Below are 21,965 nucleotides of genomic sequence, written 5' to 3'. Positions count from 1 at the left end.
AGCGCATCACTCCTGCTGACACTAGATCACATAGGGATCTCAACAAGATCAGGGCAGCAGTTGAATTTGCGGCTGATTCTTCCCTTAATGCTGCTAGATTTGCTTCTAAAGCCAGGGCCTCTTCAGTCACGGCCAGGCACCTGCTTTGGCTCAAGCCATGGCAGGCAGATGTCCGTACCAAGTGGCGCCTAGCAGCCTCCCCATTCAATGGCACCCAATTATTTGGTAATCCCTTAGACCCATACCTCACAGAATCTAAAGACAAGCGCAAGGTCCTTTCATCCATCTACAAGAAACAGGACAGTCGGCCTGCTCCCTTGTATAGGAGGTCGCCCTTTCGACTGGCAGACGGGGGACTTTCCTTCCCCCGTCCACAACGCCAATCCTACACTCCCAGACAGGGATCTCACCACTACAGGTCCAGTAGAAACACACAGTGTTTCCCCTCCAATAAATCTTACCATGGAGGAGGCAACCACCATTTTTCACGTAGGAAATGACTATCTGGACTCTCTTCCAATCGGAGGCCGCCTGGCGTTCTTTGCCCACCGCTGGAAGGAGACCACAACAGACAATTGGGTACTCAAAACTATCAAATTTGGTTTCATGCTGGAATTCCTCTCCATCCCCCAGGAACACTTCGTGCCATGCCCGGTCTCTCGGTGTCCTCACAAGAGGGCACTGATGTAACAGGCCATTCAGCACCTGTTGGAGATCCAGGCCATCCCACCAGTTCCTCTCCATCAGGAAGGGCAGGGTTTTTATTCCCGCCTGTTTGTGGTACCGAAGAATTCCGTGGGATGGAGAGCAATTTTAGATCTAAAAACATTGAACTGCCACTTTGTCTATCGGCGGTTCAAAATGCATTCTCTGCACACCATCCTCCAGGCGGTCAGGAAAGACTACTTCCTCACGTCAGTAGACTTGACCAAAGCTTACCTTCACCTCCCCACTAAAAATATCTCCGCTTCTCATATGGGAGGAGGCACTTCCAGAACTGAGCTCTTCCGTTCGGTCTATCCTGTGCCTCCAGGTTATTCACAAAGGTACTGGCAGCACTAGCCACCCACATCAGGTCATTTCTAGTTTAGATTCTATGTTACCTGGACAACATCCTCTTGTTGTCTAGGTCTCCGGTTCAGGCAGAAAGAGAGCTCGCCCTCACCATTCACACCTTGCGGAATCACGGGTTCGGGGTGAATCTCAAAAAGAGTCACCTCATTCCCAGCACTCGCCTTCTCCACCTCGGGGTCTTGATAGACCCCATGGCGGAGAGGGTGTTCCTATCCAATGACCGCATTCTCAGTCTGAGGGAACTTGTCAGGAAGTCTATACAAGGCATCTATACGTCTATACAAGGCATCCCTTCTTCTTATCTCCCAAGTCTTGGGCAAGTCCCATGGGCCAGGTTTCACAGCAGGAGCCTTCAATGGTTCATGCTTCCACATCAAAAGGCTGACAGGAGCAGCTCTCCTCTCAGGGTCCACCTTCCCAGACAGGTATTACACTCTCTCAAATGGTGGCAGTCCCTGGCGATTTTGCAAGGGACTTTGTTCAGAGAGCCATGCCGTCTCACACTTACGACGGATGCAAGTCTGACAGGATGGGGGGCACACATGCAGGACCTAGTGGCTCAGGGTCAGTGGTCCCTCGAAGAGAGCCAAAACAGTATAAATTGGCTAGAATTGTGGGCGGTTCGCCTCGCCCTCAGACACTTCCACCACAGAGTTCAGGCCCATCACATATTAGTCCTCATGGACAATACCACGACCAAGGCACACATAAACAGACAGGGGGGGACTCGTTCCTGGTCCCTGATGCAGGAATCCAACCTATTGTGCCAGTGGACAGAATCTCACCTGTCATCTCTCAGGGCAGAACATATAGCAGAGGTCTCCAACATCTAAGCAGATTGGCTGAGCCAGACAATGATAGATCAGGCGGAGTGGACCAGTCATCCCAGCCTCTTCCATCGACTGACACTATGGTTCGGCTCCCAGTCCTAGACCTGTTCGCAACGGCAGACAACAACCAGGTACCCCGGTATTACTCGAGGTTCATGAACCCCCTGACAGGAGTAGACACTCTCAGATGCCAGTGGCTCAGGGGTCTCCTGTATGCATTTCCTCCCCTTCCCCTCATTTAGAGGGTAATTCAAAAAATGCTGGAGCAGGAGGCAGAACTGTTGTTGCTAGCGCCGAATAGGCCACGCTGGCCTTGGTATGCCGACCTAGTGACTTTGTCAATCTCCACCCCATGGCACATTCCACGGTCTCCTGTCTCTACACCAAGAGTCAGTTCATCATCCTGACCCCCAGTGGCTGCAGTTAACCGCATGGCAATTGAGCGGTAAACTTTAACAGCAGATAACATCTCCCTCAACGTCATTGCTACCATTCAGGCGTCACGCAGAAGCTCTACTAACCGCATTGATGACACCATGTGGCATACTTTTGCTCTGTGGTGTTCCAACCAGACTGTTGACCCACTTAGGGCATCCATTCCTCAGATACTGGACTTCCTGCAGAGGGGGGTTGATCAGGGACTTACCCCTAACATGCTATGCTGACAGGTGGCCGCTCTGGCCTCTGTTCTGGATGGCCTGGCATCCGAACATCTACCTTCTCACCCCTTGATCCGGAGATTTCTCTATGGAGCGTCCAACCTGCGGCCCCCTGCCATACATAGATATCTGACTTGGGACTTGCCTCGTGTCCTAGAGGCTTTGACTGCCGCGCCCTTTGAACCTATGAGATCCACTTCGTTGAAACTGTTGTCCTTTAAAACGCTGCTTTTGGTGGCTGTAACCTCAGCCAGACATATTTCTGATTTGGCTGCTCTTTCAGTCAGGCATGACTTGTGCATGTTGCATCCAGACCAAGTTGTCTTAAGACTGGACCCGACATTTATACCGAAGGTCAATAGCTGTTTCCACCGAGGTCAGGAGTTGACCTTGCCTGATTTCTGTCCATCTCCCCGTCACGAGAGGGAGTGCAAGTGGCACACTCTTGACGTACGTCATGCCGTCAAGATCCACATCGACTGCACCGCCTCATTCTGCCACTCGGAAGCTCTCTTCATCTCCTTTCGCCAGGCCTCCTTAGGTATCAAGGCTTCATCGTCTAGTCTGGGGCGCTGGATAAGAGCCTGTATTAAGCTGTATTATGAACTTCAATCCATACAGTTCCCTGCAAACATTACAGGTCACTCTACGTGCAGCACTGCAACATCTGTGGCTTGGTCCTCTCAAGCCACCTTGGAAGAAGCCTGCTGTGCGGCCCCCTGGGCGTCTCCCACAGTCTTCATACATCATTACAAGTTGGAAAAGTACCAGTTGGCTGATACGACTTTTGGGCACAGGGTGCTACAACAAGTGCTTGCGCCCTAACGGACCTTGTTTACAATTTCCCACCCTAGTGGGCAGCCCAGTCTTTGGTACGTCCCAGTCTGGCTGCTGTCTCTACGATAATAGGAAAATGGACGTTGGTTCTTACTTGATACGCTCATCATAAGTGTATACACATCATAAGTGTAGACTCAGTCCGATTGGTTAATGGACGGAGCATACCCAGTTTGGCTGCTGCCTCTACTCGACCAGAAAATGAGCATATCAGGTAAGAACCAACACCCATTCTCCCTTCTATACAGTCTGTTTCTTCACTCAGAAAGAAAAAAACCCAAGTGGATTGGTTTTGTTTTGTTTTTACTGCCTATCAGGTGTATAGCAGGCAAGGGTCAAGGGCTGATTTCTTATTTGCTTTCTACAAGGAAGTGGTTCCTCCATTCAATAGCATAGCAGGAGCACTTAGACTTATATACCACTTCATAGTGCTTTCCAGCCCTTCTAAGTGCTTTACAGAGTCAGCCTATTGCCCCCAACAACAATCTGGGTTCTCATTTTATTGATTTTGGAAGGGTGGAAGGCTGAATCAACCTCAAGACCGTCAGGATCAAATTCTTGGCAGTAGGCAGAATTAGCCTGCAATATTGCATTCTAAAACAGGACGCAGTAGCTCAGTGGCTAAGTTGCTGAACTTGTTGATAAGAAAGGTTGATAGTTCGGCGGTTCGAATCCCTAGCACTGTGTAATAGAGTGAGCTCCCGTTACTTGTCCCAGCTTCTGCCAACCTAGCAGTTCGAAAGATTGTAAAAATGCAAGTAGAAAAATAGGGACCACTTTGGTGGCAAGGTAACAGCGTTCCATGGGCCTTCGGCATTTAGTCATGACCACAGAGATTTCTTCAGACAGCGCTGGCTCTTTGGCTTTGAAACGGAGATGAGCATCGCTCCCTAGAGTCCGGAACGACTAGCACATATGTGTGAGGGGAACCTTTATCTTTACTGCATTCTAACCACTGCGCCGCCGCCACTCTTAGTTGTATAGAGCAAGTAGCAAACAAGGAAGACAGAAAGACAAACATTTCAGGGTTGTTGGAGAAATTCAGTGGTGCTTTTCAGAGTTGTCAGAAACCTATCTGTATTGGTGTCATTGTGATCATCATTATCTCAAGGAAGGACGGAGGAGAGGGAGGGAAGAAAGTTTTCTGAATCTTGGTTTTTGGAATTAAGATTGCATTATATGCCACTTGTTCTCACTCTCCAAACTGTTTACCATCAGTGCTTTCCTTTTGATTTTGATTTTTTCAGGCCATGCAACAAATGATGTAGAATTTCAAAAACATGGGGGAAGAAGGGTTGTTCAATTAGTAAATGGACTATAAACTTTAATGGATGGGTGACAACAGGCTCAAGCTCAACCCCTCCAAGACAGAGTGGCTGTGGCTTCCGGCACCCCCGTACAACCAGCACATTCCATCGCTGGCCATCGGGGATGAACAATTAGCCCCGGTGGAACGGGCATGCAATTTGGGCGTCCTCCTTGATGCCCGGCTGGCTATGGAAGATCATGTGGCAGCCGTGGCGAGGGGGACGTTCCACCAGGTTCGCCTGGTGCGCCAATTGCGACCCCTTTTGGACCGGGAGGCCCTGCACACAGTCACTCACGCGCTGGTGACGTCTCGCCTGGACTACTGTAATGCTCTCTACATGGGGCTCCCCTTGAGGTGCACCCGGAGACTGCAGTTGGTCCAGAATGCAGGCGCGCGGGTAATTATGGGGAGATCGAGGTTCTCCCATATAACACCGCTCCTGCGCGAGCTGCACTGGCTTCCTGTGGCCTACCGGGTGCGCTTTAAGGTGTTAGTTACCATCTTCAAAGTGCTCCATGGCATAGGGCCTAGTTACCTGCGGGATCGTGTCCTGCCCCATACATCCCTGCGACCCATTCGCTCACACAGAGAGGGTCTCCTCCGGGTGCCGTCCTCTAGAGATTGTCAGAGGGCGGTGCCCAGGAGTAGGTCCTTCTCTGTGGCGGGCCCTACCCTTTGGAACGACCTCCCCCCAGACATTAGAACAACAACCGATCTCCGCTCCTTCCGCAGTAAACTGAAGACCCACCTGTTTCGGCTAGCCGGCCTGGCATAATTCGACAACTTTTCCACCCCTAGGTCATTTTTAATTGTCAATTTTAGTTTTTAAACTATTAATGTTATTGGGGTTTTAACCTTTTTCAGTATTGTAATTATTTATTTATTTTTTACCTCCTCTGTATGACACTGTGCTGACTGTTGCTTGTGTACGTCGCCCCGAGTCCCTGTGGGGAGAGGGGGCGACTAATAAGTTTAAATAAATAAATAAAAGAATAAATAAAATAATGGCTGCCCATGTTGCTGGTCTGAATTAATGTTCACTGGGCAAGTCTAACAATAGGTTAATATTAATTCAACCAGTGCTCAAATCCTATAAGTTTTCAGTAAAATAGCAAAGATTCTTACAGATAATGTTAAGATTTATAACTTTCAAAGCAGCACTTGAGCTTTGTAAAAGCCAGTGCAGATATCTCATTGGATTGGGATTAAAACTAATTTAGGTTTTGCACAAATGGAGATGTAAAGCAAATCTTGTTTATAAATCCCACTGTTGCCTGTAGGGAATTTTTAGACTGACTTAGAAATACATTCCATGATGCCCTTCTCCTATTAATATTAAATGAATGTTTATTTGTAGGTATCTACAGAGAACTCTGCTTGGAATCTGTGAAAAACAAGTATGAATGTGAAATTCAGGCTTCCCGACAGCATTGTGAGGTACTGTTTTGAGCTGGAAATGTTTTAATCTGTCTATAATTGATTGTAGTTAGTGCTGAGGTAATAAACTCACTACACTAAGCTATATAGTTGAAGAACAATTTGAAAATATTATACACTTACAAATTTTATTATATACTTTATCTACAAAAAAGTCAGGTTGCTTTAAAATATCTTGACAGCTTTGTCAGTCATACTAACTCTTTTTGTGAAATTCTTGCTTCAAGTTTATTTTATTATTATTATTGTTGTTGTTGTTGTTGTTGTTTTTGCGGTTATGTTGAAAGCCTATAATGAATCAGTTGGATCCAGCTTTTGTATACTTAAGAAATAATATACATCCTGAATAAATTATAACCAGGCTATTTTAAGATATGTATCAGCTTTATAACATCACCTAAACCACATTTTGCATATTTTGGGTGCAGTTTTAGTTTCAAGAAACACTTCTGTGATCTGGCATATAAATTGCATACTCAGGAAGGGGAAAAAAAACCCATTCAAATACTATTTATTTCAATTTGTTTATAAGCTATTTAGTATTATTAAATGATATCAGAGTAATGAATGGAATTTGTTTTTTTCTAACAAAAAATTAGGCACACAGCTATAATACACTAATATTTTAGTGTAATAATGGTTTTACTGTTTTTATTGTTTTTTAAATGTTTTTAAGAATTTAGTTGTAACATATGTTTCTGAATTGTGAGCTGCTCAGTGTCATTTGCCAAGATAGAAATTATATGAAAGAATGAAACAAAACATTGTTTTACAAGATGATAGAGCTTTCATGAAGCCTAACAGTAAATTCTACACACACCCTCCCAAAGTTGTTTATGTAGCATATATGATTTTTGTAGTATTAAAATAATTCTTAAAAGCACCAAGAGCAGTTATAAGATTTCTATTTATGATGGTAAAGCCCAATTATATTGTAATAATCTTGGACTATATATAGTCTTTAATCAATTACAGCAGAATGCACATTTGATGGATAAATGAGCGGGGACAAATTGTAACAATTTATTTCACTTATTTCCCGTAATCTTGTATCCCCATCTACTTTTGATGAAATATCTGATAACATAGCCTTTTGTTTTCAGTGAACCAAGAAACTGCTTAAAGCCTCTCTCCAAATCAGAATCTGATGCTAATAAGGCAGAAGGCATTGGGACACAATTTATTGCCAATTTGATAAACCATGTGAGCCTTTCAAGGAAGTACACCTAGGTTAACTAATTTTACTTTATTATAAGGTTACATTAACAGAAGCCTGCAATTCCCTGTTTAGGGAATCTGTTTTACTGAAAACGCATACACTTCTCTTTTTCTGTTCTTATTGTTGTGTTTAGTGGGTTTTCATTTTCCATACTTATGAAATTAGATTTTATTTTATTTTATGGAGTTTAAATAGTACTTGGGACAAGAAAATCCCTTTTAATGCTTAAAATGACATATACCCACTTGGAATTTCTGTGGAACGAGAACATCTCTACCATATTTGGAGGATGTTATCTGCTTCATGTAAGTGTTCATGAACTTTCAATGGGAATACCCTATTAATTTTTCCTTTCAGAGTGAAAAGCTCTTGTTATATGATACTGTTCAGAGTGAACTAGAAGAGAAAATCAGACGACTTGAAGAAGACCGACATAGTATTGACATTACCTCAGGTAAATTACTATTCAACAGATAATGTTTGAATGAATGAGTCACTACCCAAATTAATTAGAATCTATGTAATAAAGATTGCAGTGAATTATAGCACTTACTTGGTTTATCTTTGGAACTGCTATTTTGTCTACAAAGCAAATTGAGAAGAATTAAGGGTCTTAAGTTATGTTTTTAGATTTACTTCTGCATTCTACCTCAAAAATTTGATCAGCTAGCTCATTGTTTTTCCACCAAAGCAACTTTAAGATGGGTGGACTTCAACTCCCAGAATTCCGGAGCTAGCATGATGAATATTGAAGTTTACCCATCTTAAACTTGCTGAGGTTAAGAAAGATTGAGTTAGCTCATGCCTCTTAGTGAGACCTCAAGTTTGTTCTCTGTTGCTTTCTATACTTAAAATTAACCTAAAACAGGGGTCCCCAATCACTTTGATTGACCCTTTCATGAAATTTCAGATTTTTCATTGATCCTCAAATATTTATTATATGAAAATAACTTAATAAGTACTACTTTCACTAATGATAGTATCAATAACAATAATGACAGACCCCTGGATAATCTCATTGATCCTTCGGGATTGATATTGATCGCTTTGGGGAACCCTGACTTAAAGGATGCATGAATAAAAATGATTCACCATTCTCCAAACCCCTGACCTATTTGAAGGTGGGTAGTTTTTGAAAGAGAGGAAGAAAGTGTGGTGGAATAAGGGAAAATAAACACACTTGTGGTGGTTTGGGAAACTTCGTTTCTTCCTGTTTTAAAATAGTCCTCATAATTTCTTAAATACGATTTAAGATATGAATCTGATTTTTCCCCAAATGTAGAAGTTTGTCTTTTTTGAAGGGCTTAACCTATGAATTGTGGGATTAAAAAGGTGTAATTGCAACATTTTTTCCGTCTTTCTTAGAGTTATGGAATGATGAACTTCAATCTAGGAAAAAAAGAAAGGATCTATTTAGTCCAGAGAAGAAGAAACCTGTTGTTGTTTCAGATATCCTTTAGCAGCTTCCATAAACATACATTCATCATGCTATTCTATTTTGGAATAAGAAACATTGTGCAAAGCATTGAAAAACAGCAAGAAGCAGTAAGCAAAATTAATGAAACTCAGGAGATAAGACTAAAGAAAAAGAAAATCAAATTAATTTTAGTTTGCATCAACGCTGTTCAACCTATCTCTCCATGCCTTTCTAATTACAAGTCAAGAATTTTTATAAACGTAACTTTTTTTTTCCTTTTGGTGCCTTTGAATCATTGTTGACTTTTGATGCCTCCCTGGACTAGACCCTGCAAGGACTTTTGGCAAGATTTCAGAGGGCTTTGCCATTCAGTTATTTCTAGACTGAGAGAAAGTGATTGTAACAAGATTACAATCTGACTTTTGTGCCTAAGAAGGGACTAGAACGCACAGGCTCCTGGTTTCTAGCCTGCTACTTTAACCACCACACAAAATTAGCTCTCATTTTTTATAACTTAACTACTGGGTATAGTCAGTTCAGTTACATTGTTGCTTATTCGTCACCTTTCCTAAAAAGTGTAGGGAAACATAGGACGGTAGTTTGAGACTATGACAAAATCATGAGCATTACCATATTTTTCGGAGTATAATACACACTGGAGTATAAGATGCACCATGATTTTGAAGAGGTAATTTTTTTTTAAAAAAAGTTTGCACTCTGCAGGCTGTATTCAATGTATAAGATGCATCCAGATTTTCACCTTTTTTGGGGAAAAAAGGTGTGTCTTATACTCTGAAAAATGCGGTATATTTTAATAGAGCCTTAGGATAAATTTGACCACTGTAGTTACTATATGTCTAGTGTGAACAATATAGTATCATAATATTAACCCCTCTAAATATTGTCATTTATAGAGTAATAAAAAGATTGGTGCTGACATCTTGTTATGAACACATCTATCCCAAATTTCTTTTCACTGGTTTAGGACTTTTATGTGTATGTGTGGATCAGATTTTTTCCAGAAAAAGATTTCCAGATTTTTTTCCCTTCCAGCTTGAAAGGATATAATACTATATGCTATAAAATGAAAAGCTTCCCTATTAATTTTAATCTCTGCTTGAAAATAAATGTGGGGAAATATTTTATGAATTTATACAACGTAATCTTAGCCTTCTTATGCAGTTGATTTCTGGTTTGATCCAGTTGGTAGGGATGACACAGATTTTTTAAAAAATGTGATCCATTTTGGAAAAAGTACAACGTCCTTAACATATTAACGGCCCTATATTGTGTATATGCTACAGGATCTTGATATACTTGAAGATTGGACAACAATAAGGAAGGTATGTACATTTTTAAGTGACTAGTTTTAAAATATTTACAAGTCGTCATATGCCCATTTTTAGACTATGCAAATAAAGAAAAAGATGATCCTGTAACTATTTTGTGGGAAGAGAGATATATGATGGTGTGTCGTATTGATTGGTTTGATGGTGTATTCATAGGTTGCTCCTACAAAATGTGTGTATATATTCAGTTACAGTAGTACCTCAGTAGTTGTTTGTTTATTTATTTTAGAAAATGTATATTGCTGCCTACTCGCTCATGGCGATTCAAGGTGGTTTACACGAATAATTGTTAATTGGTTCCACGAGGCACAACAAGTACTAAAAACAAACCACATGACTTAACCACATCATCTTTTGTTTTGGCTGAAATGGACTTCCGGTCTGTCCTTTTCCTATATCAGCGACCTTCCCAGCAGAGCCAATTTCCTGTCTGCCCTCTGCGGTTGTTCCCCTCTTCCTTTTTCAGCAACTTTTCTGGCATGGTTGATTTCCTGTCCACTCTCTGCAGCCATCCCACTTTTCCTATTCCAGCGCATTGAGTACCACACAAATAATGAATACCCGGACAACATTTTGATGTCAAAATGCTTCAAGTACCAATTTCAATAGGTTTTGAAGCAGTTATGTACCAAAGTACCATTGCATTTGAAACAAGAAAGAAAATAATCATCTAGCATAATCATCTGCTTTCATTCGGTCTACTGTTTTAGTAGCATTCCAGGTTCTCTTATTTTTTCCGTGTATGGTTTATTCCAGTAGCCCACTTTTCATCAGATTGTCCTGGTTCTGCAACATCTGTTTCAGACCTCATTAATCTAGGGCCGTGATGGCGAACCTATGGCACGCGTGCCACTTGCGCGCGCTGGCCACCTAGGTTCACCTTTTTAAAAGCTATTTTTCGCCTTCCCCAGGCTCCAGAGGCTTTATAGGAGCCTGGGGAGGGCGAAAAGAGCCTCCCCCGCCCCCCCGGAGGCTTCAGGGACCGTCCCTGAAGTCTTCGGAACGCTTAAAACCACCCTCCGAGCAAACCGGAAGTGACTTCCGGGTTGCTCGGAGGGTTGTTTTAAGTGTTCCGAAGGCTTCAGGGACCGTCCGAGGCTTCCCTGATGCCTTCGGAGCGCTTAAAACGACCCTCCGAGCAACCCGGAAGTCACTTCCGGTTTGCTCAGAGGGTGGTTTTAAGCGCTCCGAAGGCTTCAGGGACCGTCTGAGGCTTCCCTGATGCCTTCGGAGCGCTTAAAATGACCCTCCGAGCAACCCGGAAGTCACTTCCGGTTTGCTCGGAGGGTGGTTTTAAGCGCTCCGAAGGCTTCAGGGAAGCCTCCGGACAGTCCCTGAAGCCTCCGGAGGGCCTCCGGGGCATCAGGGGAGGCTCTTTTCGCCCTCCCCAGGCTCCTATAAAGCCCCTGGAACCTGGGGAGGGCAAAAACATGTAAAAATGGGGGGGTTCCACGTTGTGTGCGCATGCGCACTGGGGGGGTCGCATGTTGCATTATGGGTGCGGCACGCCCGCACTCGACCCCCCTGCACTCCCCCCACTTGTGGCACACGAGCCAAAAAAGGTTCGCCATCACTGATCTAGGGGATATCTGATCTGGCATGACTTTCCTGGGTCATATCACCCATATCCTGAGGTAGGCTAGTGAAAGGTTGGGGAAGTCTTTCCCCAAGGACCTCTACTGGTAAGATAAGTACCAACTGAGATTCAAGCCCTGAGCTTCTCCCATATCAAAGGCCAGTGCTCTAATCACTATGCTATCCAATTGCAATATACACACTTCTTCAGAATAAGTTGTCTATGTGTCCATATATTGGTTTCACAGGAGTTGCCATGGAATTGTTCTTTAAAATAAAAATTTCTTTAGAAGATAGCTTGCTAAAGAATGATTTTTTAAAAAAATGAAAACTTTTTTTTAAATTTCAGGCAATGGCTACATTGGGACCACATAGAGTGAAAGCAGAACGTAAGGCAACTTTCTTTACTCTTTTACAGTTAATTCATAGAGTAGCCAATTATGACTATCATGCCCTACTCCACTGCGGCTAAAAAGCAGAGGCACTGTGACCATGAATTCACTGATGATGCAGTCAGTTCCCCTTTTACTGGCTGTAATCCTTTACAGAGTACCAATATCTACAATGGCTTCCTTCTCACTTTCTATTTCCTTTTCCACCCTAAAAGCTAGGCTGCAGTTTCTGGCGATTAGCTGAATGTAAGGTTTAAATACAAAAAAGACAATAATGGGAAACTGATTTGTGGCCTTGATGACTTGAGGGCAATTTATTTTGGAAAGTTGAGAAGAGTTGATCTGAGGCAGGTGGTAACTAAATCAATCAATGAATGGGTTTATTAAAAATAATAATAACTTTGGACATTCTTATAATATGAATAACATTTATCCAGCAATAGACAAAGTTTGCATCCCAAGCTAACTATTACATAGCTGACTCAAGAAAATTTATTCTTATGGATGCATTTTCAGTAAGAATCTGCAATCTCTTTCTGCTTAAGAGCGGAAGGTAAAATCACTCATGCATGTATTAACAGGATGTAAAGTAGAAAGAAATTGGTTAACTTCTTAAAGCAACTGTTACATTTCATTGGCATTGTTTATACTGCCTCTTTTCAGCACCAGTCAAGATGGAAAAACACCTACACAGTACACGATCTGAGGAAGGAAAACTCTACTATAATGGGGAATGGTATGGACGTGGACAGACAATATGTATTGATCGAAAAGATGAATGCCCTACAAGGTATGATTTTTTAAAAATAAATTTAATACACTTCAAAGATTTTCCCCCCTACTGTATTAAGTGGTTTAGGCATATGTAGCTAATTTGGGCATAACAGTTGTGTAGCTGGGGAGGGTGAGAGTTCATAGTAAAGCATCCTTAGGATGCATCAGCCAGATAGTAAAGCAGGATAGTATCACCACAATAGCAATAGCATTTGGGCTTATATACTGCCCCATAGTACTTTGTAGAATTCATCGGGTGCTCTACAATGTAGAAGCATTATTTGCATATTGCCCCCAAATCTGGATCCTCATTTTACTGACCTTGGAGGGATAAAAGGCTGTGTCAGCCTTTTTTTTAATAAAGCTTTTTATTTTTCATTTTCATAACATATATATGTATACTATTACATAGCCAACATCATATTGTATTATTAAATGCTTACATCAATTCATCTTACCATCAACTCCCAAAAACAATTATTTGCTCTTCTGCTCTCCATACACCATATTTGTAACTTATCCATCACTTTCTTCTCCCTCTCTCCCACTACCTCCTTTCTTCCCTCTATCATTCTCTTCTCTACTTCCCCTTCCTCTCCCCTTCTCCTCTCTCCCCTTTTCATTCCTCCTTTCTCTCCTGCTTCCCCCCCTTGCCCTCTCTCCTATCCCTCTCTTCTTCCCTTACCTCTGTCCTCTACTTCACATTCTTCATCTCATTTACTTGGTGTATTTCAGCTTCTGCGCAAGCTCCATTTTATGTTCATGGTATTTATAATTCCTTTTCAATATACATATTTAATTTTAACATATACAATACAATAGTGTTGGAAGGGACCTTCGAGGTTTTCTAGTCCAACCCCCTGCTAGTCAGGAAACCCTGTACCGTTTCAGACAGATGGCTATCCAACATTTACTTAAAGATTTCCAGTGATGGGGCGTTCACAAATTCTGGAGGCAAACTGTTCCACTGATTAATTGTTCTAACTGTCAGGAAATTTCTCCTCAGTTCTAAGTTGCTTCTCTCCTTGATTACTTTCCACCCATTGCTTCTTGTTCTACCCTAAGGTGCCTTGGAGAATAGTTTGACTCCCTCTTCTTTGTAGCAACCCCTGAGATATTGGAACACTGCTATCATGTCTCCCCTAGTCCTTTCTATTAAACTAGACATACCCAGTTCCTGCAACCATTCTTCATATGTTTTAGTCTCCAGTGCCCTAATCATTTTGTTGCTCTTCTCTGCACTCTTTCTAGAGTCTCCACATCTTTTCTACAACATGATGACCAAAATTGAATGCAGTATTCCAAGTGTGGCCTTACCAAGGCATTATAAAGTGGTATTAACACTTCAGGTGATCTTGATTCCATCCGTCTGTTTATGCAGCCTAGGACTCTGTTGGCTTTTTTGGCAGCTGCTGCACACAGCTGGTTCATATTTAAATGGTTGTCCACTAGGACTCCAAGATCCCTTTCACAGTTACTACTACTGAGCAAGGTACCACCTATACTGTACCTGTGCATTCCATTTTTGTTGCCTAAATGTAGAACCTTACTCTTTTCACCATTGAATTTCATTTTATTAGATAGTGCCCAATGTTCAAGTTTGTCAAGATCCTTCTGTATCTTATAATACAATACAATACAATACAATAGTAGAGTTGGAAGGGACCTTGGAGGTCTTCTAGTCCAACCCCCTGCCTAGGCAGGAAACCCTATACCGTTTCAGACAAATAGCTATCCAACATCTTCTTAAAGACTTCCAGTGTTGGGGCATTCACAACTTCTGGAGGCAAGCTGTTCCACTGATTAATTGTTCTCACTGTCAGGAAATTTCTCCTCAGTTCTAAGTTGCTTCTCTCCTTGATTAGTTTCCACCCATTGCTTCTTGTTCTACCCTCAGGTGCCTTGGAGAATAGTTTGACTCCCTCTTCTTTGTGGCAACCCCTGAGATATTGGAACACTGCTATCATGTCTCCCCTAGTCCTTTCTATTAAACTAGACATACCCAGTTCCTGCAACCATTCTTCATATGTTTTAGTCTCCAGTGCCCTAATCATTTTGTTGCTCTTCTCTGCACTCTTTCTAGAGTCTCCACATCTTTTCTACAACATGATGACCAAAATTGAATGCAGTATTCCAAGTGTGGCCTTACCAAGGCATTATAAAGTGGTATTAACACTTCAGGTGATCTTGATTCCATCCCTCTGTTTATGCAGCCTAGAACTGTGTTGGCTTTTTTGGCAGCTGCTGCACATTGCTGGCTCATATTTAAGTGGTTGTCCACTAGGATTCCAAAATCCCTTTCACAGTTACTACTGTTGAGCAAGGTACCACCTATACTGTACCTGTGCATTTCGTTTTTGTTGCCTAAATGTAGAACCTTACTCTTTTCACCATTGAATTTCATTTTGTTAGATAGTGCCCAATGTTCAAATTTGTCAAGATCCTTGTGTACCTTAAGCCTATCTTCTGGGGTGTTGGCTATTCCTGCCAGCTTGGTGTCATCTGCAAATTTGATGAGTTCCCCATTTATTCCCTCATCCAAATCATTGATGAAGATGTTGAAGAGTACTGGGCCCAAAACAGAGCCTTGGGGTACTCCACTGCATACTTCCCTCCATGAAGATGCAGTTCCATTGAGGACTACACGTTGAGTGTGGTTGGTCAGCCAGGACTACACGTTGAGTGTGGTTGGTCAGCCATGTGGTTGATCATGCCAGACTAATCTTATTGCATTCTTTGATAATGTGACAAAATTAGTGGGCCAGAGGAATGCCGTTGATATAGTTTACTTAGACTTCAGTAAGGCATTTGATAAGGTAGATCATAACCTACTACTAGATAAAGTAGAAGAATGTGGGTTAGACAGCATCACCACCAGATAGATTCGTAACTGGCTGACCAACCGCAAATGGATAGCCATTTGTCTGAAACGGTATAGAGTTTCCTGTCTAGGCAGGGAGTTGGACTAGAAGACCTCCAAGATCCCTTCCAACTCTGCTACAGTATTGTATCTTTGTCTGCTTTTTATTCCCTTTTGTTGGGACACCTCCCCCTTTTCCAATTTTCCTTATACAACTGCCAAGACCAATGGAGTTTTTTGTCTGCTTTTTATTTCCCTCCATTTCTACCCCTTCATTATCTTGCCCCCCTCCTTCTTCGCTTTTTTCTTTAGATATCTGCTTCTCTGGGTTCAGAATTCTATTTAGGCTTGATTTTAATGATTTTTGCATATTTTTTAATAATTTCACGTAGTTCTTCAAATTCCCAGCTTTCCATGATGTCCAGTTCCAAAGTTACAGTTAGTTATACAGTTCTTATTTTGGAGTTCTGATCCACCTTAAATTTATCTACTTCAGCTGCTATGGAGAAGACTGGAGCCATCTTGGTCTTTTGTTCTTCCTTAATGTCCAGTTCCAAACTTGCAGTTAGTTATACAAGTCTTATTTCGAGGTTCTGGTCCACCTGAAATTTAGTTAATTCAACTACTGTGAAACCGGAAGAGAAACTGGATCCATTTTAATCTTTTGTAGAAAAAAAAAAGGAAGAAAAAAAAACCCATTGTATTTCCCAGTTCTTGGCTCTGTTATTATTTCCTTTCCTTACCACTCCTCATCTCTTGTTAGTCATAGCTGCTCAAAATATATTAATTGGAACAAGCTTGGGCCTCCTGCTTTTCCAAGTTCTGATTTATGGCAGTTGGTTAATTAGAATTTCCCACACAGTCAAGATTAGGTTATCAGTTGTCAGTGAGGAGATATTGCTTTTTCTTGATCTTTCTCCTGCATTCCATCTCTGATTAATTGGAATTACTTAAAATATGTTAGTTTAAAAAAAAACACTCGGATTAAATAAATCTTCACGCTCCTAGACTCTCTTAAAAACACGATCTTTTCAAGCCAGAAGCCAAATTTAGAATTAGTATTTGAGTGGGTTTGTCACTTCTCTGCTTTCTCCCTTTCTGTCCGAATTGTTTCAAACAAATGGCTCTGGGGGGGAGGGGCTATAGTGTTTCACACCTCCATTTTCCTTTTCTTTCTTTCTTTCTTTCTTTTGGAAAAAAAAAATCCCGATCTGACCATCAACATTATTTATGCTCTCAAGATTATTTGCCTTTTTCAAGTTCGATTTATAGCTGTGGGTTAGATTATTTTTCTTACCTGTCTTTCATCTCTTCCTCGCCCTCCTGTTCATCAGCTTTGACTGGAAGTCAGCTTCTTATCAGCCATGCTGCCGCCCCCACTCCGATCCAGAGGGCAAATCTCCGACCTGCGAGGGCTCTGTTGCCTCCCCCTAAGTCTGATGAGACACTTCCCCTTCGCCCCCCCGTCCATGGGGGGTTTTGATCCAAAAAAGGATCCCCGGAGTTGGTTTGTCATACAGGGTTCACGTGAGGCTCTTCAGAGCTCACATTCCCCACATCTGTCCAGCTGGAGAACTTCCTGTCAAATCTGTGTCAACCTTGAGTCCCATCAGGATTGAAATCCAGGCTGTGGGTAGAGTTAGCCTACAATACTGCATTTTAACCTCTGTGCCACCAAGGCTCTTAGTGGAATATAGAATATGGAAAACTTGCAGCTCGATGCTTTTTTTATTTCCACTTCAAGCAATTTTTTTATTGTTTTATTTTCCAATTCATCTGTTTATAATGGGAAGAATATTCTTCATGTGGTATGCTGCAGCCCTTGTGTTAGCTTTTCAAGAACTATAGCTGTAAGCCTTACATATTGTTGTTGAAACTGGATGCAATATACTTCATGATCTGCATGAAATACGTCTTCCTCCAGTATACACGTCTCTGTCTCTTTTTATGCATACCCCAAGGAAAAAGAAATACAGATGAAATGAAATAAGCATTCCCACTTGTGCTCTGTTTTACCTTATTGGGCCACTGTTTTGTAAATAAAACAAACCTAATGATTATACTTGGATTATTGTAGAATTTCTATAAATAGGCAACAAAACAGATAAAAGTTTTGTGGATATTAGTGTTCCCTATTTATTTAGTCTCTTATTGTATCTAGTCCATATATGTTTTTTCTTGGCAGAGGAAAGCTGTTTAAAAAAGTGAATTATTTTCAAACCAATGCAGTAATATTGAATATTCTTTTAGTATTGTAATAATCTGTTAATTTTCCTTCAGTTTCCAGGCATTTGCTATTATACTTTAAAGTTTTATTACCAGTAATTATAGTCCTGTTTATCAATTGCCATGCAGGTTGGGGTAATTACAGTTGTATAGGGACACTAATTTCTCTTTTCCTTCTTCCTTTTCAGTGCTATAATTACAACAATTAACCATGATGAAGTGTGGTTTAAGAGGTCTGATGGAAGCAAATCCAAACTATATATTTCCCAGCTACAAAAAGGAAAATATTCCATCAGACCTAATCACAACTGACTATTAAACTAACCAGACAGTGTTAGCCTGCTTGAAGTGTCATAAGATGGAAAATGTATTTACTGTATGCTCTCATCTATCTTTGTGGCCGTATCTGTGTATTTTTAGTAGTACAAGTAATCTCCATGCAGATGTTTTAGAATAGGTAACACATTATCATGTTGAACATGACATTTTGCCTCTAATTTGGGTTCAATGCGTGACACAGAAAATAGCTTTGGATTTTCTGGAATTCATGGTTAAGACTGCAGTCCTGTAAAGCTTTGTGCACATATGAGCTAAAATTGTGCATACAGGTACAAGGCACTTTTATTTATATTTTTCCTTTTAACAGCTTGTATGACTCAGTCAACAAGGCAATTTTGAACTTGCTTAATTGCAGAGGTGGTAGAATTGAAAAAGGATGCATGGGACTATTCTTTCTGGATATTGTATCTTCATGTGGATCTGTGGCTTCCAGATGTTGCTGAACTACAACTCCCAGCATCCTTTTCCATTGCTCCTGTGAGTTAGAGCTGCTGGGCTTCTCCACCTCTGGCACCTCTCTTTTTATAGTTATACTCTAAAAAACAGTTGTATAAAATTGACAGTAGTAGAGTTATCTGAAATCATGTAATTGTGAAGTCCATTGCTGCCTAGCATTTGCTCTTGCTTTTTAGCAGTCTTGCTTATTTTGCAAATATAGATGACCTTTTGCAGGAGTTACGTGGATATAGTCTGATAGTGAAATATTTTTTAAATTAATTGAAAACAACAAAACGTTGAGGTCTCGAAGGGTTTGCCTATTTATGCTACTATATTTGTGTTACAAGTTTCTTTGTGATAACAAAAATAAAAAGTAGCCATAAATACATTGCTTCAAGGCAAATGGCACTGTATCCTGTAGTATTAAATGGTCTTTTTCTTCAAGTTAAAAGTGCCAATTCAATAAATGATGAAATAATAACAAAACTTACTGCTGCATATACTGCATATTGTCCTATAATGAAATGTATCTATAGTTAAGCACAGTGTAACCTTTCAAAATTGTATATTGGGCAAAAAATATGTGATGTTTGCTGCTTCAAAATTCTGGGAAGGTTTGAATTTGTAAAATTTAATATGGAGGTAGGATCTTCTAGCTTTACATGTTTGAAGCAATAGAAGAAGGTGGTGTGGGTGTGGGGAGTAGACATTATTTGGTGGTTTCTGTGCACTTTAAATCCATTAAGATGAAGTTTCAGGAGAGGGACTTTGTCTGATGGAAATAACTGCCAAAAGTGTTTGAAGCTTCGGCTTAGATTGGTGCTAAATCTGACTGTTAATAGGCGGCCTCAGTCTTTCTTACAGTCTTGACTAGCAGTTCCGTGGATAAATTAATAATAGTCTCAGCAAACATTGTAATGACAAGAATGGGAGCTATGTAAAGAAAACGGAAACTTCTTTTACAATGGAAATGTGAACACAGTCATCCCTGGAAGATGTAAATACCAGAAGGCTATATATGAATCAGCCAATCAGCTGCAGGCAAGCATTTTAATGTTTTTTTTTAAAGTGTTAAAAAGTCTTGTGGGGAATGTTGCTCAAATCTCAATTCCGTGGTCTTGATTCTGACAACTCTCATTTCAAGTCCTTACCGCGCAAGCTTTTGGCAATCAGAAGAATATCACCGTCATTCATCAGAAAGTGCCTGTCACTATTCAGAGATGGCTTTGTGTGTCTTGGAATGTATTTATTTTGTTTCTGGCATGAAGGATCGGCAGCATCTGTTTCTGTACAGATCCGTAGGTTGGAAACACATCTGTCTCATTTTGTCTGCAATGTGTTACAAACTCTTTGCCTCCCAAAGTATGCCACAAGCATAGTGTGGCAGGGAATTGTGGAGGACTAGCCCATTGCTTAAAACTGTTGGTTACCTGCTCATGTCATGTTTGCTTGCTTCTGTGTAACTGGCAATAGGACTCAGTTGCCAGTTAACAAATTATCACCTCTTCTGCTTGTCAGTTTACTTTGTTCCCGTTACTAACCCTCAAAACAACAAAACTGCTTTCAACTTTTTATGAAAATGCATTTTCTGATGTTGGAAGACAGTTTGACAATTGCCAAAAGTCTGCAGAAAACTGACCCAGAGGAGTAATCTTACTCTACGTATCTCATATTAGCCAAACATATATAAAGTATTAATGACAGGTTGGCTTTGACAACCCCTCTGTATGTACACAGTTTGATAAAGCTTCTTTTGTAATGATGAAATATTTGTATTTTTTAACCTAGTGTATAAATAAAATAACTCATCATGGAAAATCCAGATAATTAAACCTACTGTCTCTGTGGTTTCTATACTGTAAATATGGAACTGAATTTAAGAATCTCATGAGAGCAGAATTTTAAACTTATGCCACACTGTGTAGCGGAGCTAATAGGTTTGGTATGTCAAGATACACACAATACCCTACTGTGTGTATCTTAAAAATATAAATAGCATGCTGATCAATACTTGAAAAAAACTATATATGCAGTAGGAACCCCTTTCAGATCAACACTGATTCCTTGAGCGCACGTACTTTTGATGTTATTACTTCTAAGGAATTATAAAAGTTATACACTTCCATAGTTATATACTTCTATATTTTTACTGCCATGGGAGTAATCCATGAAATGAGGTTTTGTGGGCTTGGCCCTTTTCTAGTCAGAGGTGGACTGCACTTACATTCACAAGCGGTTCGCTGGTTGTGAGCATGTGCATGCTAGCTTCGCTCACACATGCTCCTTTGGGAGTGAAATGGAGCTTCAAAGAAGCAGGTAATCCACTCAGGCAGCTCCGGTGAGAAAAGCAGGGGTGGCGCAAAACTCAGCTGGGCAGTAAGGGTGGAGGGAACGAGCCAGAAAGTTAGTAATAAACGGATAGCTCCGCTGGCGGGCCACAACAGGTGGGTGGGTGGGCCCAGCCAGTGATCAAAGCTAGGGTGACCACACAGTAGCCCACCACTGTTTACAGTACAAGGTGTAGGACAATCTCTTAATGGTTTTATAAGTTTTCTGGTTAAAACTCGGGTTTAGTATTAGTCTCATTAAGTCTGGCAGATTGCTCACTATATCTTCCATCCACTCTCTCTAAAATGACTTTCTTTGTGTCTCCCCCCTCCTTTCCTGTTGGGGCTATTTATGTAAATCTTCAGATACCAAGCTGGTGCTATTTATCTCTTGACTATGTTTATCTTCAGAATTAATAACTATCTGCTTAAGCTAGTTTGTTAAGCTCATTGCCAACTCTTTTTAGCCACAATAGTTGAGGGAGAGTTCTATAATTTTTTTTTACTTTCACTGAATCTATTTTATATTTTATTTAAGAAACATCTCATCCTAAGTAACTGCTAGGAAAGGACAGCCAAATTCTTTTCTGAAAAAAAAAAGGCTGGGAGACCATTGAACTATTTTTAAATCTATTGATTGAGCTGAGCAATCAGAAGGACCCTGCTTAATGACTTAATTATACCGTGTTTGTCTAACCAACTGACTTTGTTTGTAAAGTTCATTTGTATTAGCAAGAAAAGTTGCTTAAGATGGAACACCCTGCTGAGTCCCACCAAGGAATTTTTAGTTGAAATGTAATTGCAAAGGATAAGAGTTTGAAAATCCAGCATGCTTAATGCACTGTGCACTGTTTAGTTACAGCTGTTTAAAGCTGTTTGCTATTCATTTCTGAGCAGACTGAT

At 40.9% G+C, this 21,965-nt stretch overlaps 1 protein-coding gene across 1 annotated transcript in view; it reads left to right on the top strand.

Moving 5' to 3' along the window:
- BRMS1L (BRMS1 like transcriptional repressor) overlaps nt 1-20,553 on the top strand; it is a 39,003-nt gene extending 18,450 nt beyond the window's left edge. The window contains exons 4-10 of the mRNA XM_081935306.1: nt 6,067-6,146; nt 7,723-7,819; nt 8,731-8,814; nt 10,061-10,125; nt 12,056-12,095; nt 12,762-12,888; nt 18,147-20,553. Of these exons, the coding sequence (XP_081791432.1) occupies nt 6,067-6,146; nt 7,723-7,819; nt 8,731-8,814; nt 10,061-10,125; nt 12,056-12,095; nt 12,762-12,888; nt 18,147-18,270 (617 nt within the window). The 3' untranslated portion in view covers nt 18,271-20,553. The remainder of the gene's footprint in view (nt 1-6,066; nt 6,147-7,722; nt 7,820-8,730; nt 8,815-10,060; nt 10,126-12,055; nt 12,096-12,761; nt 12,889-18,146) is intronic.
- The last annotated feature ends 1,412 nt before the right edge of the window (nt 20,554-21,965 follow it).

Source organism: Natrix helvetica (genome assembly GCF_964273705.1).
Source record: "Natrix helvetica genome assembly, chromosome: 1".
Classification (NCBI taxonomy): domain Eukaryota; kingdom Metazoa; phylum Chordata; class Lepidosauria; order Squamata; family Natricidae; genus Natrix; species Natrix helvetica.
This window is presented reverse-complemented; position numbering and strand designations above follow the sequence as displayed.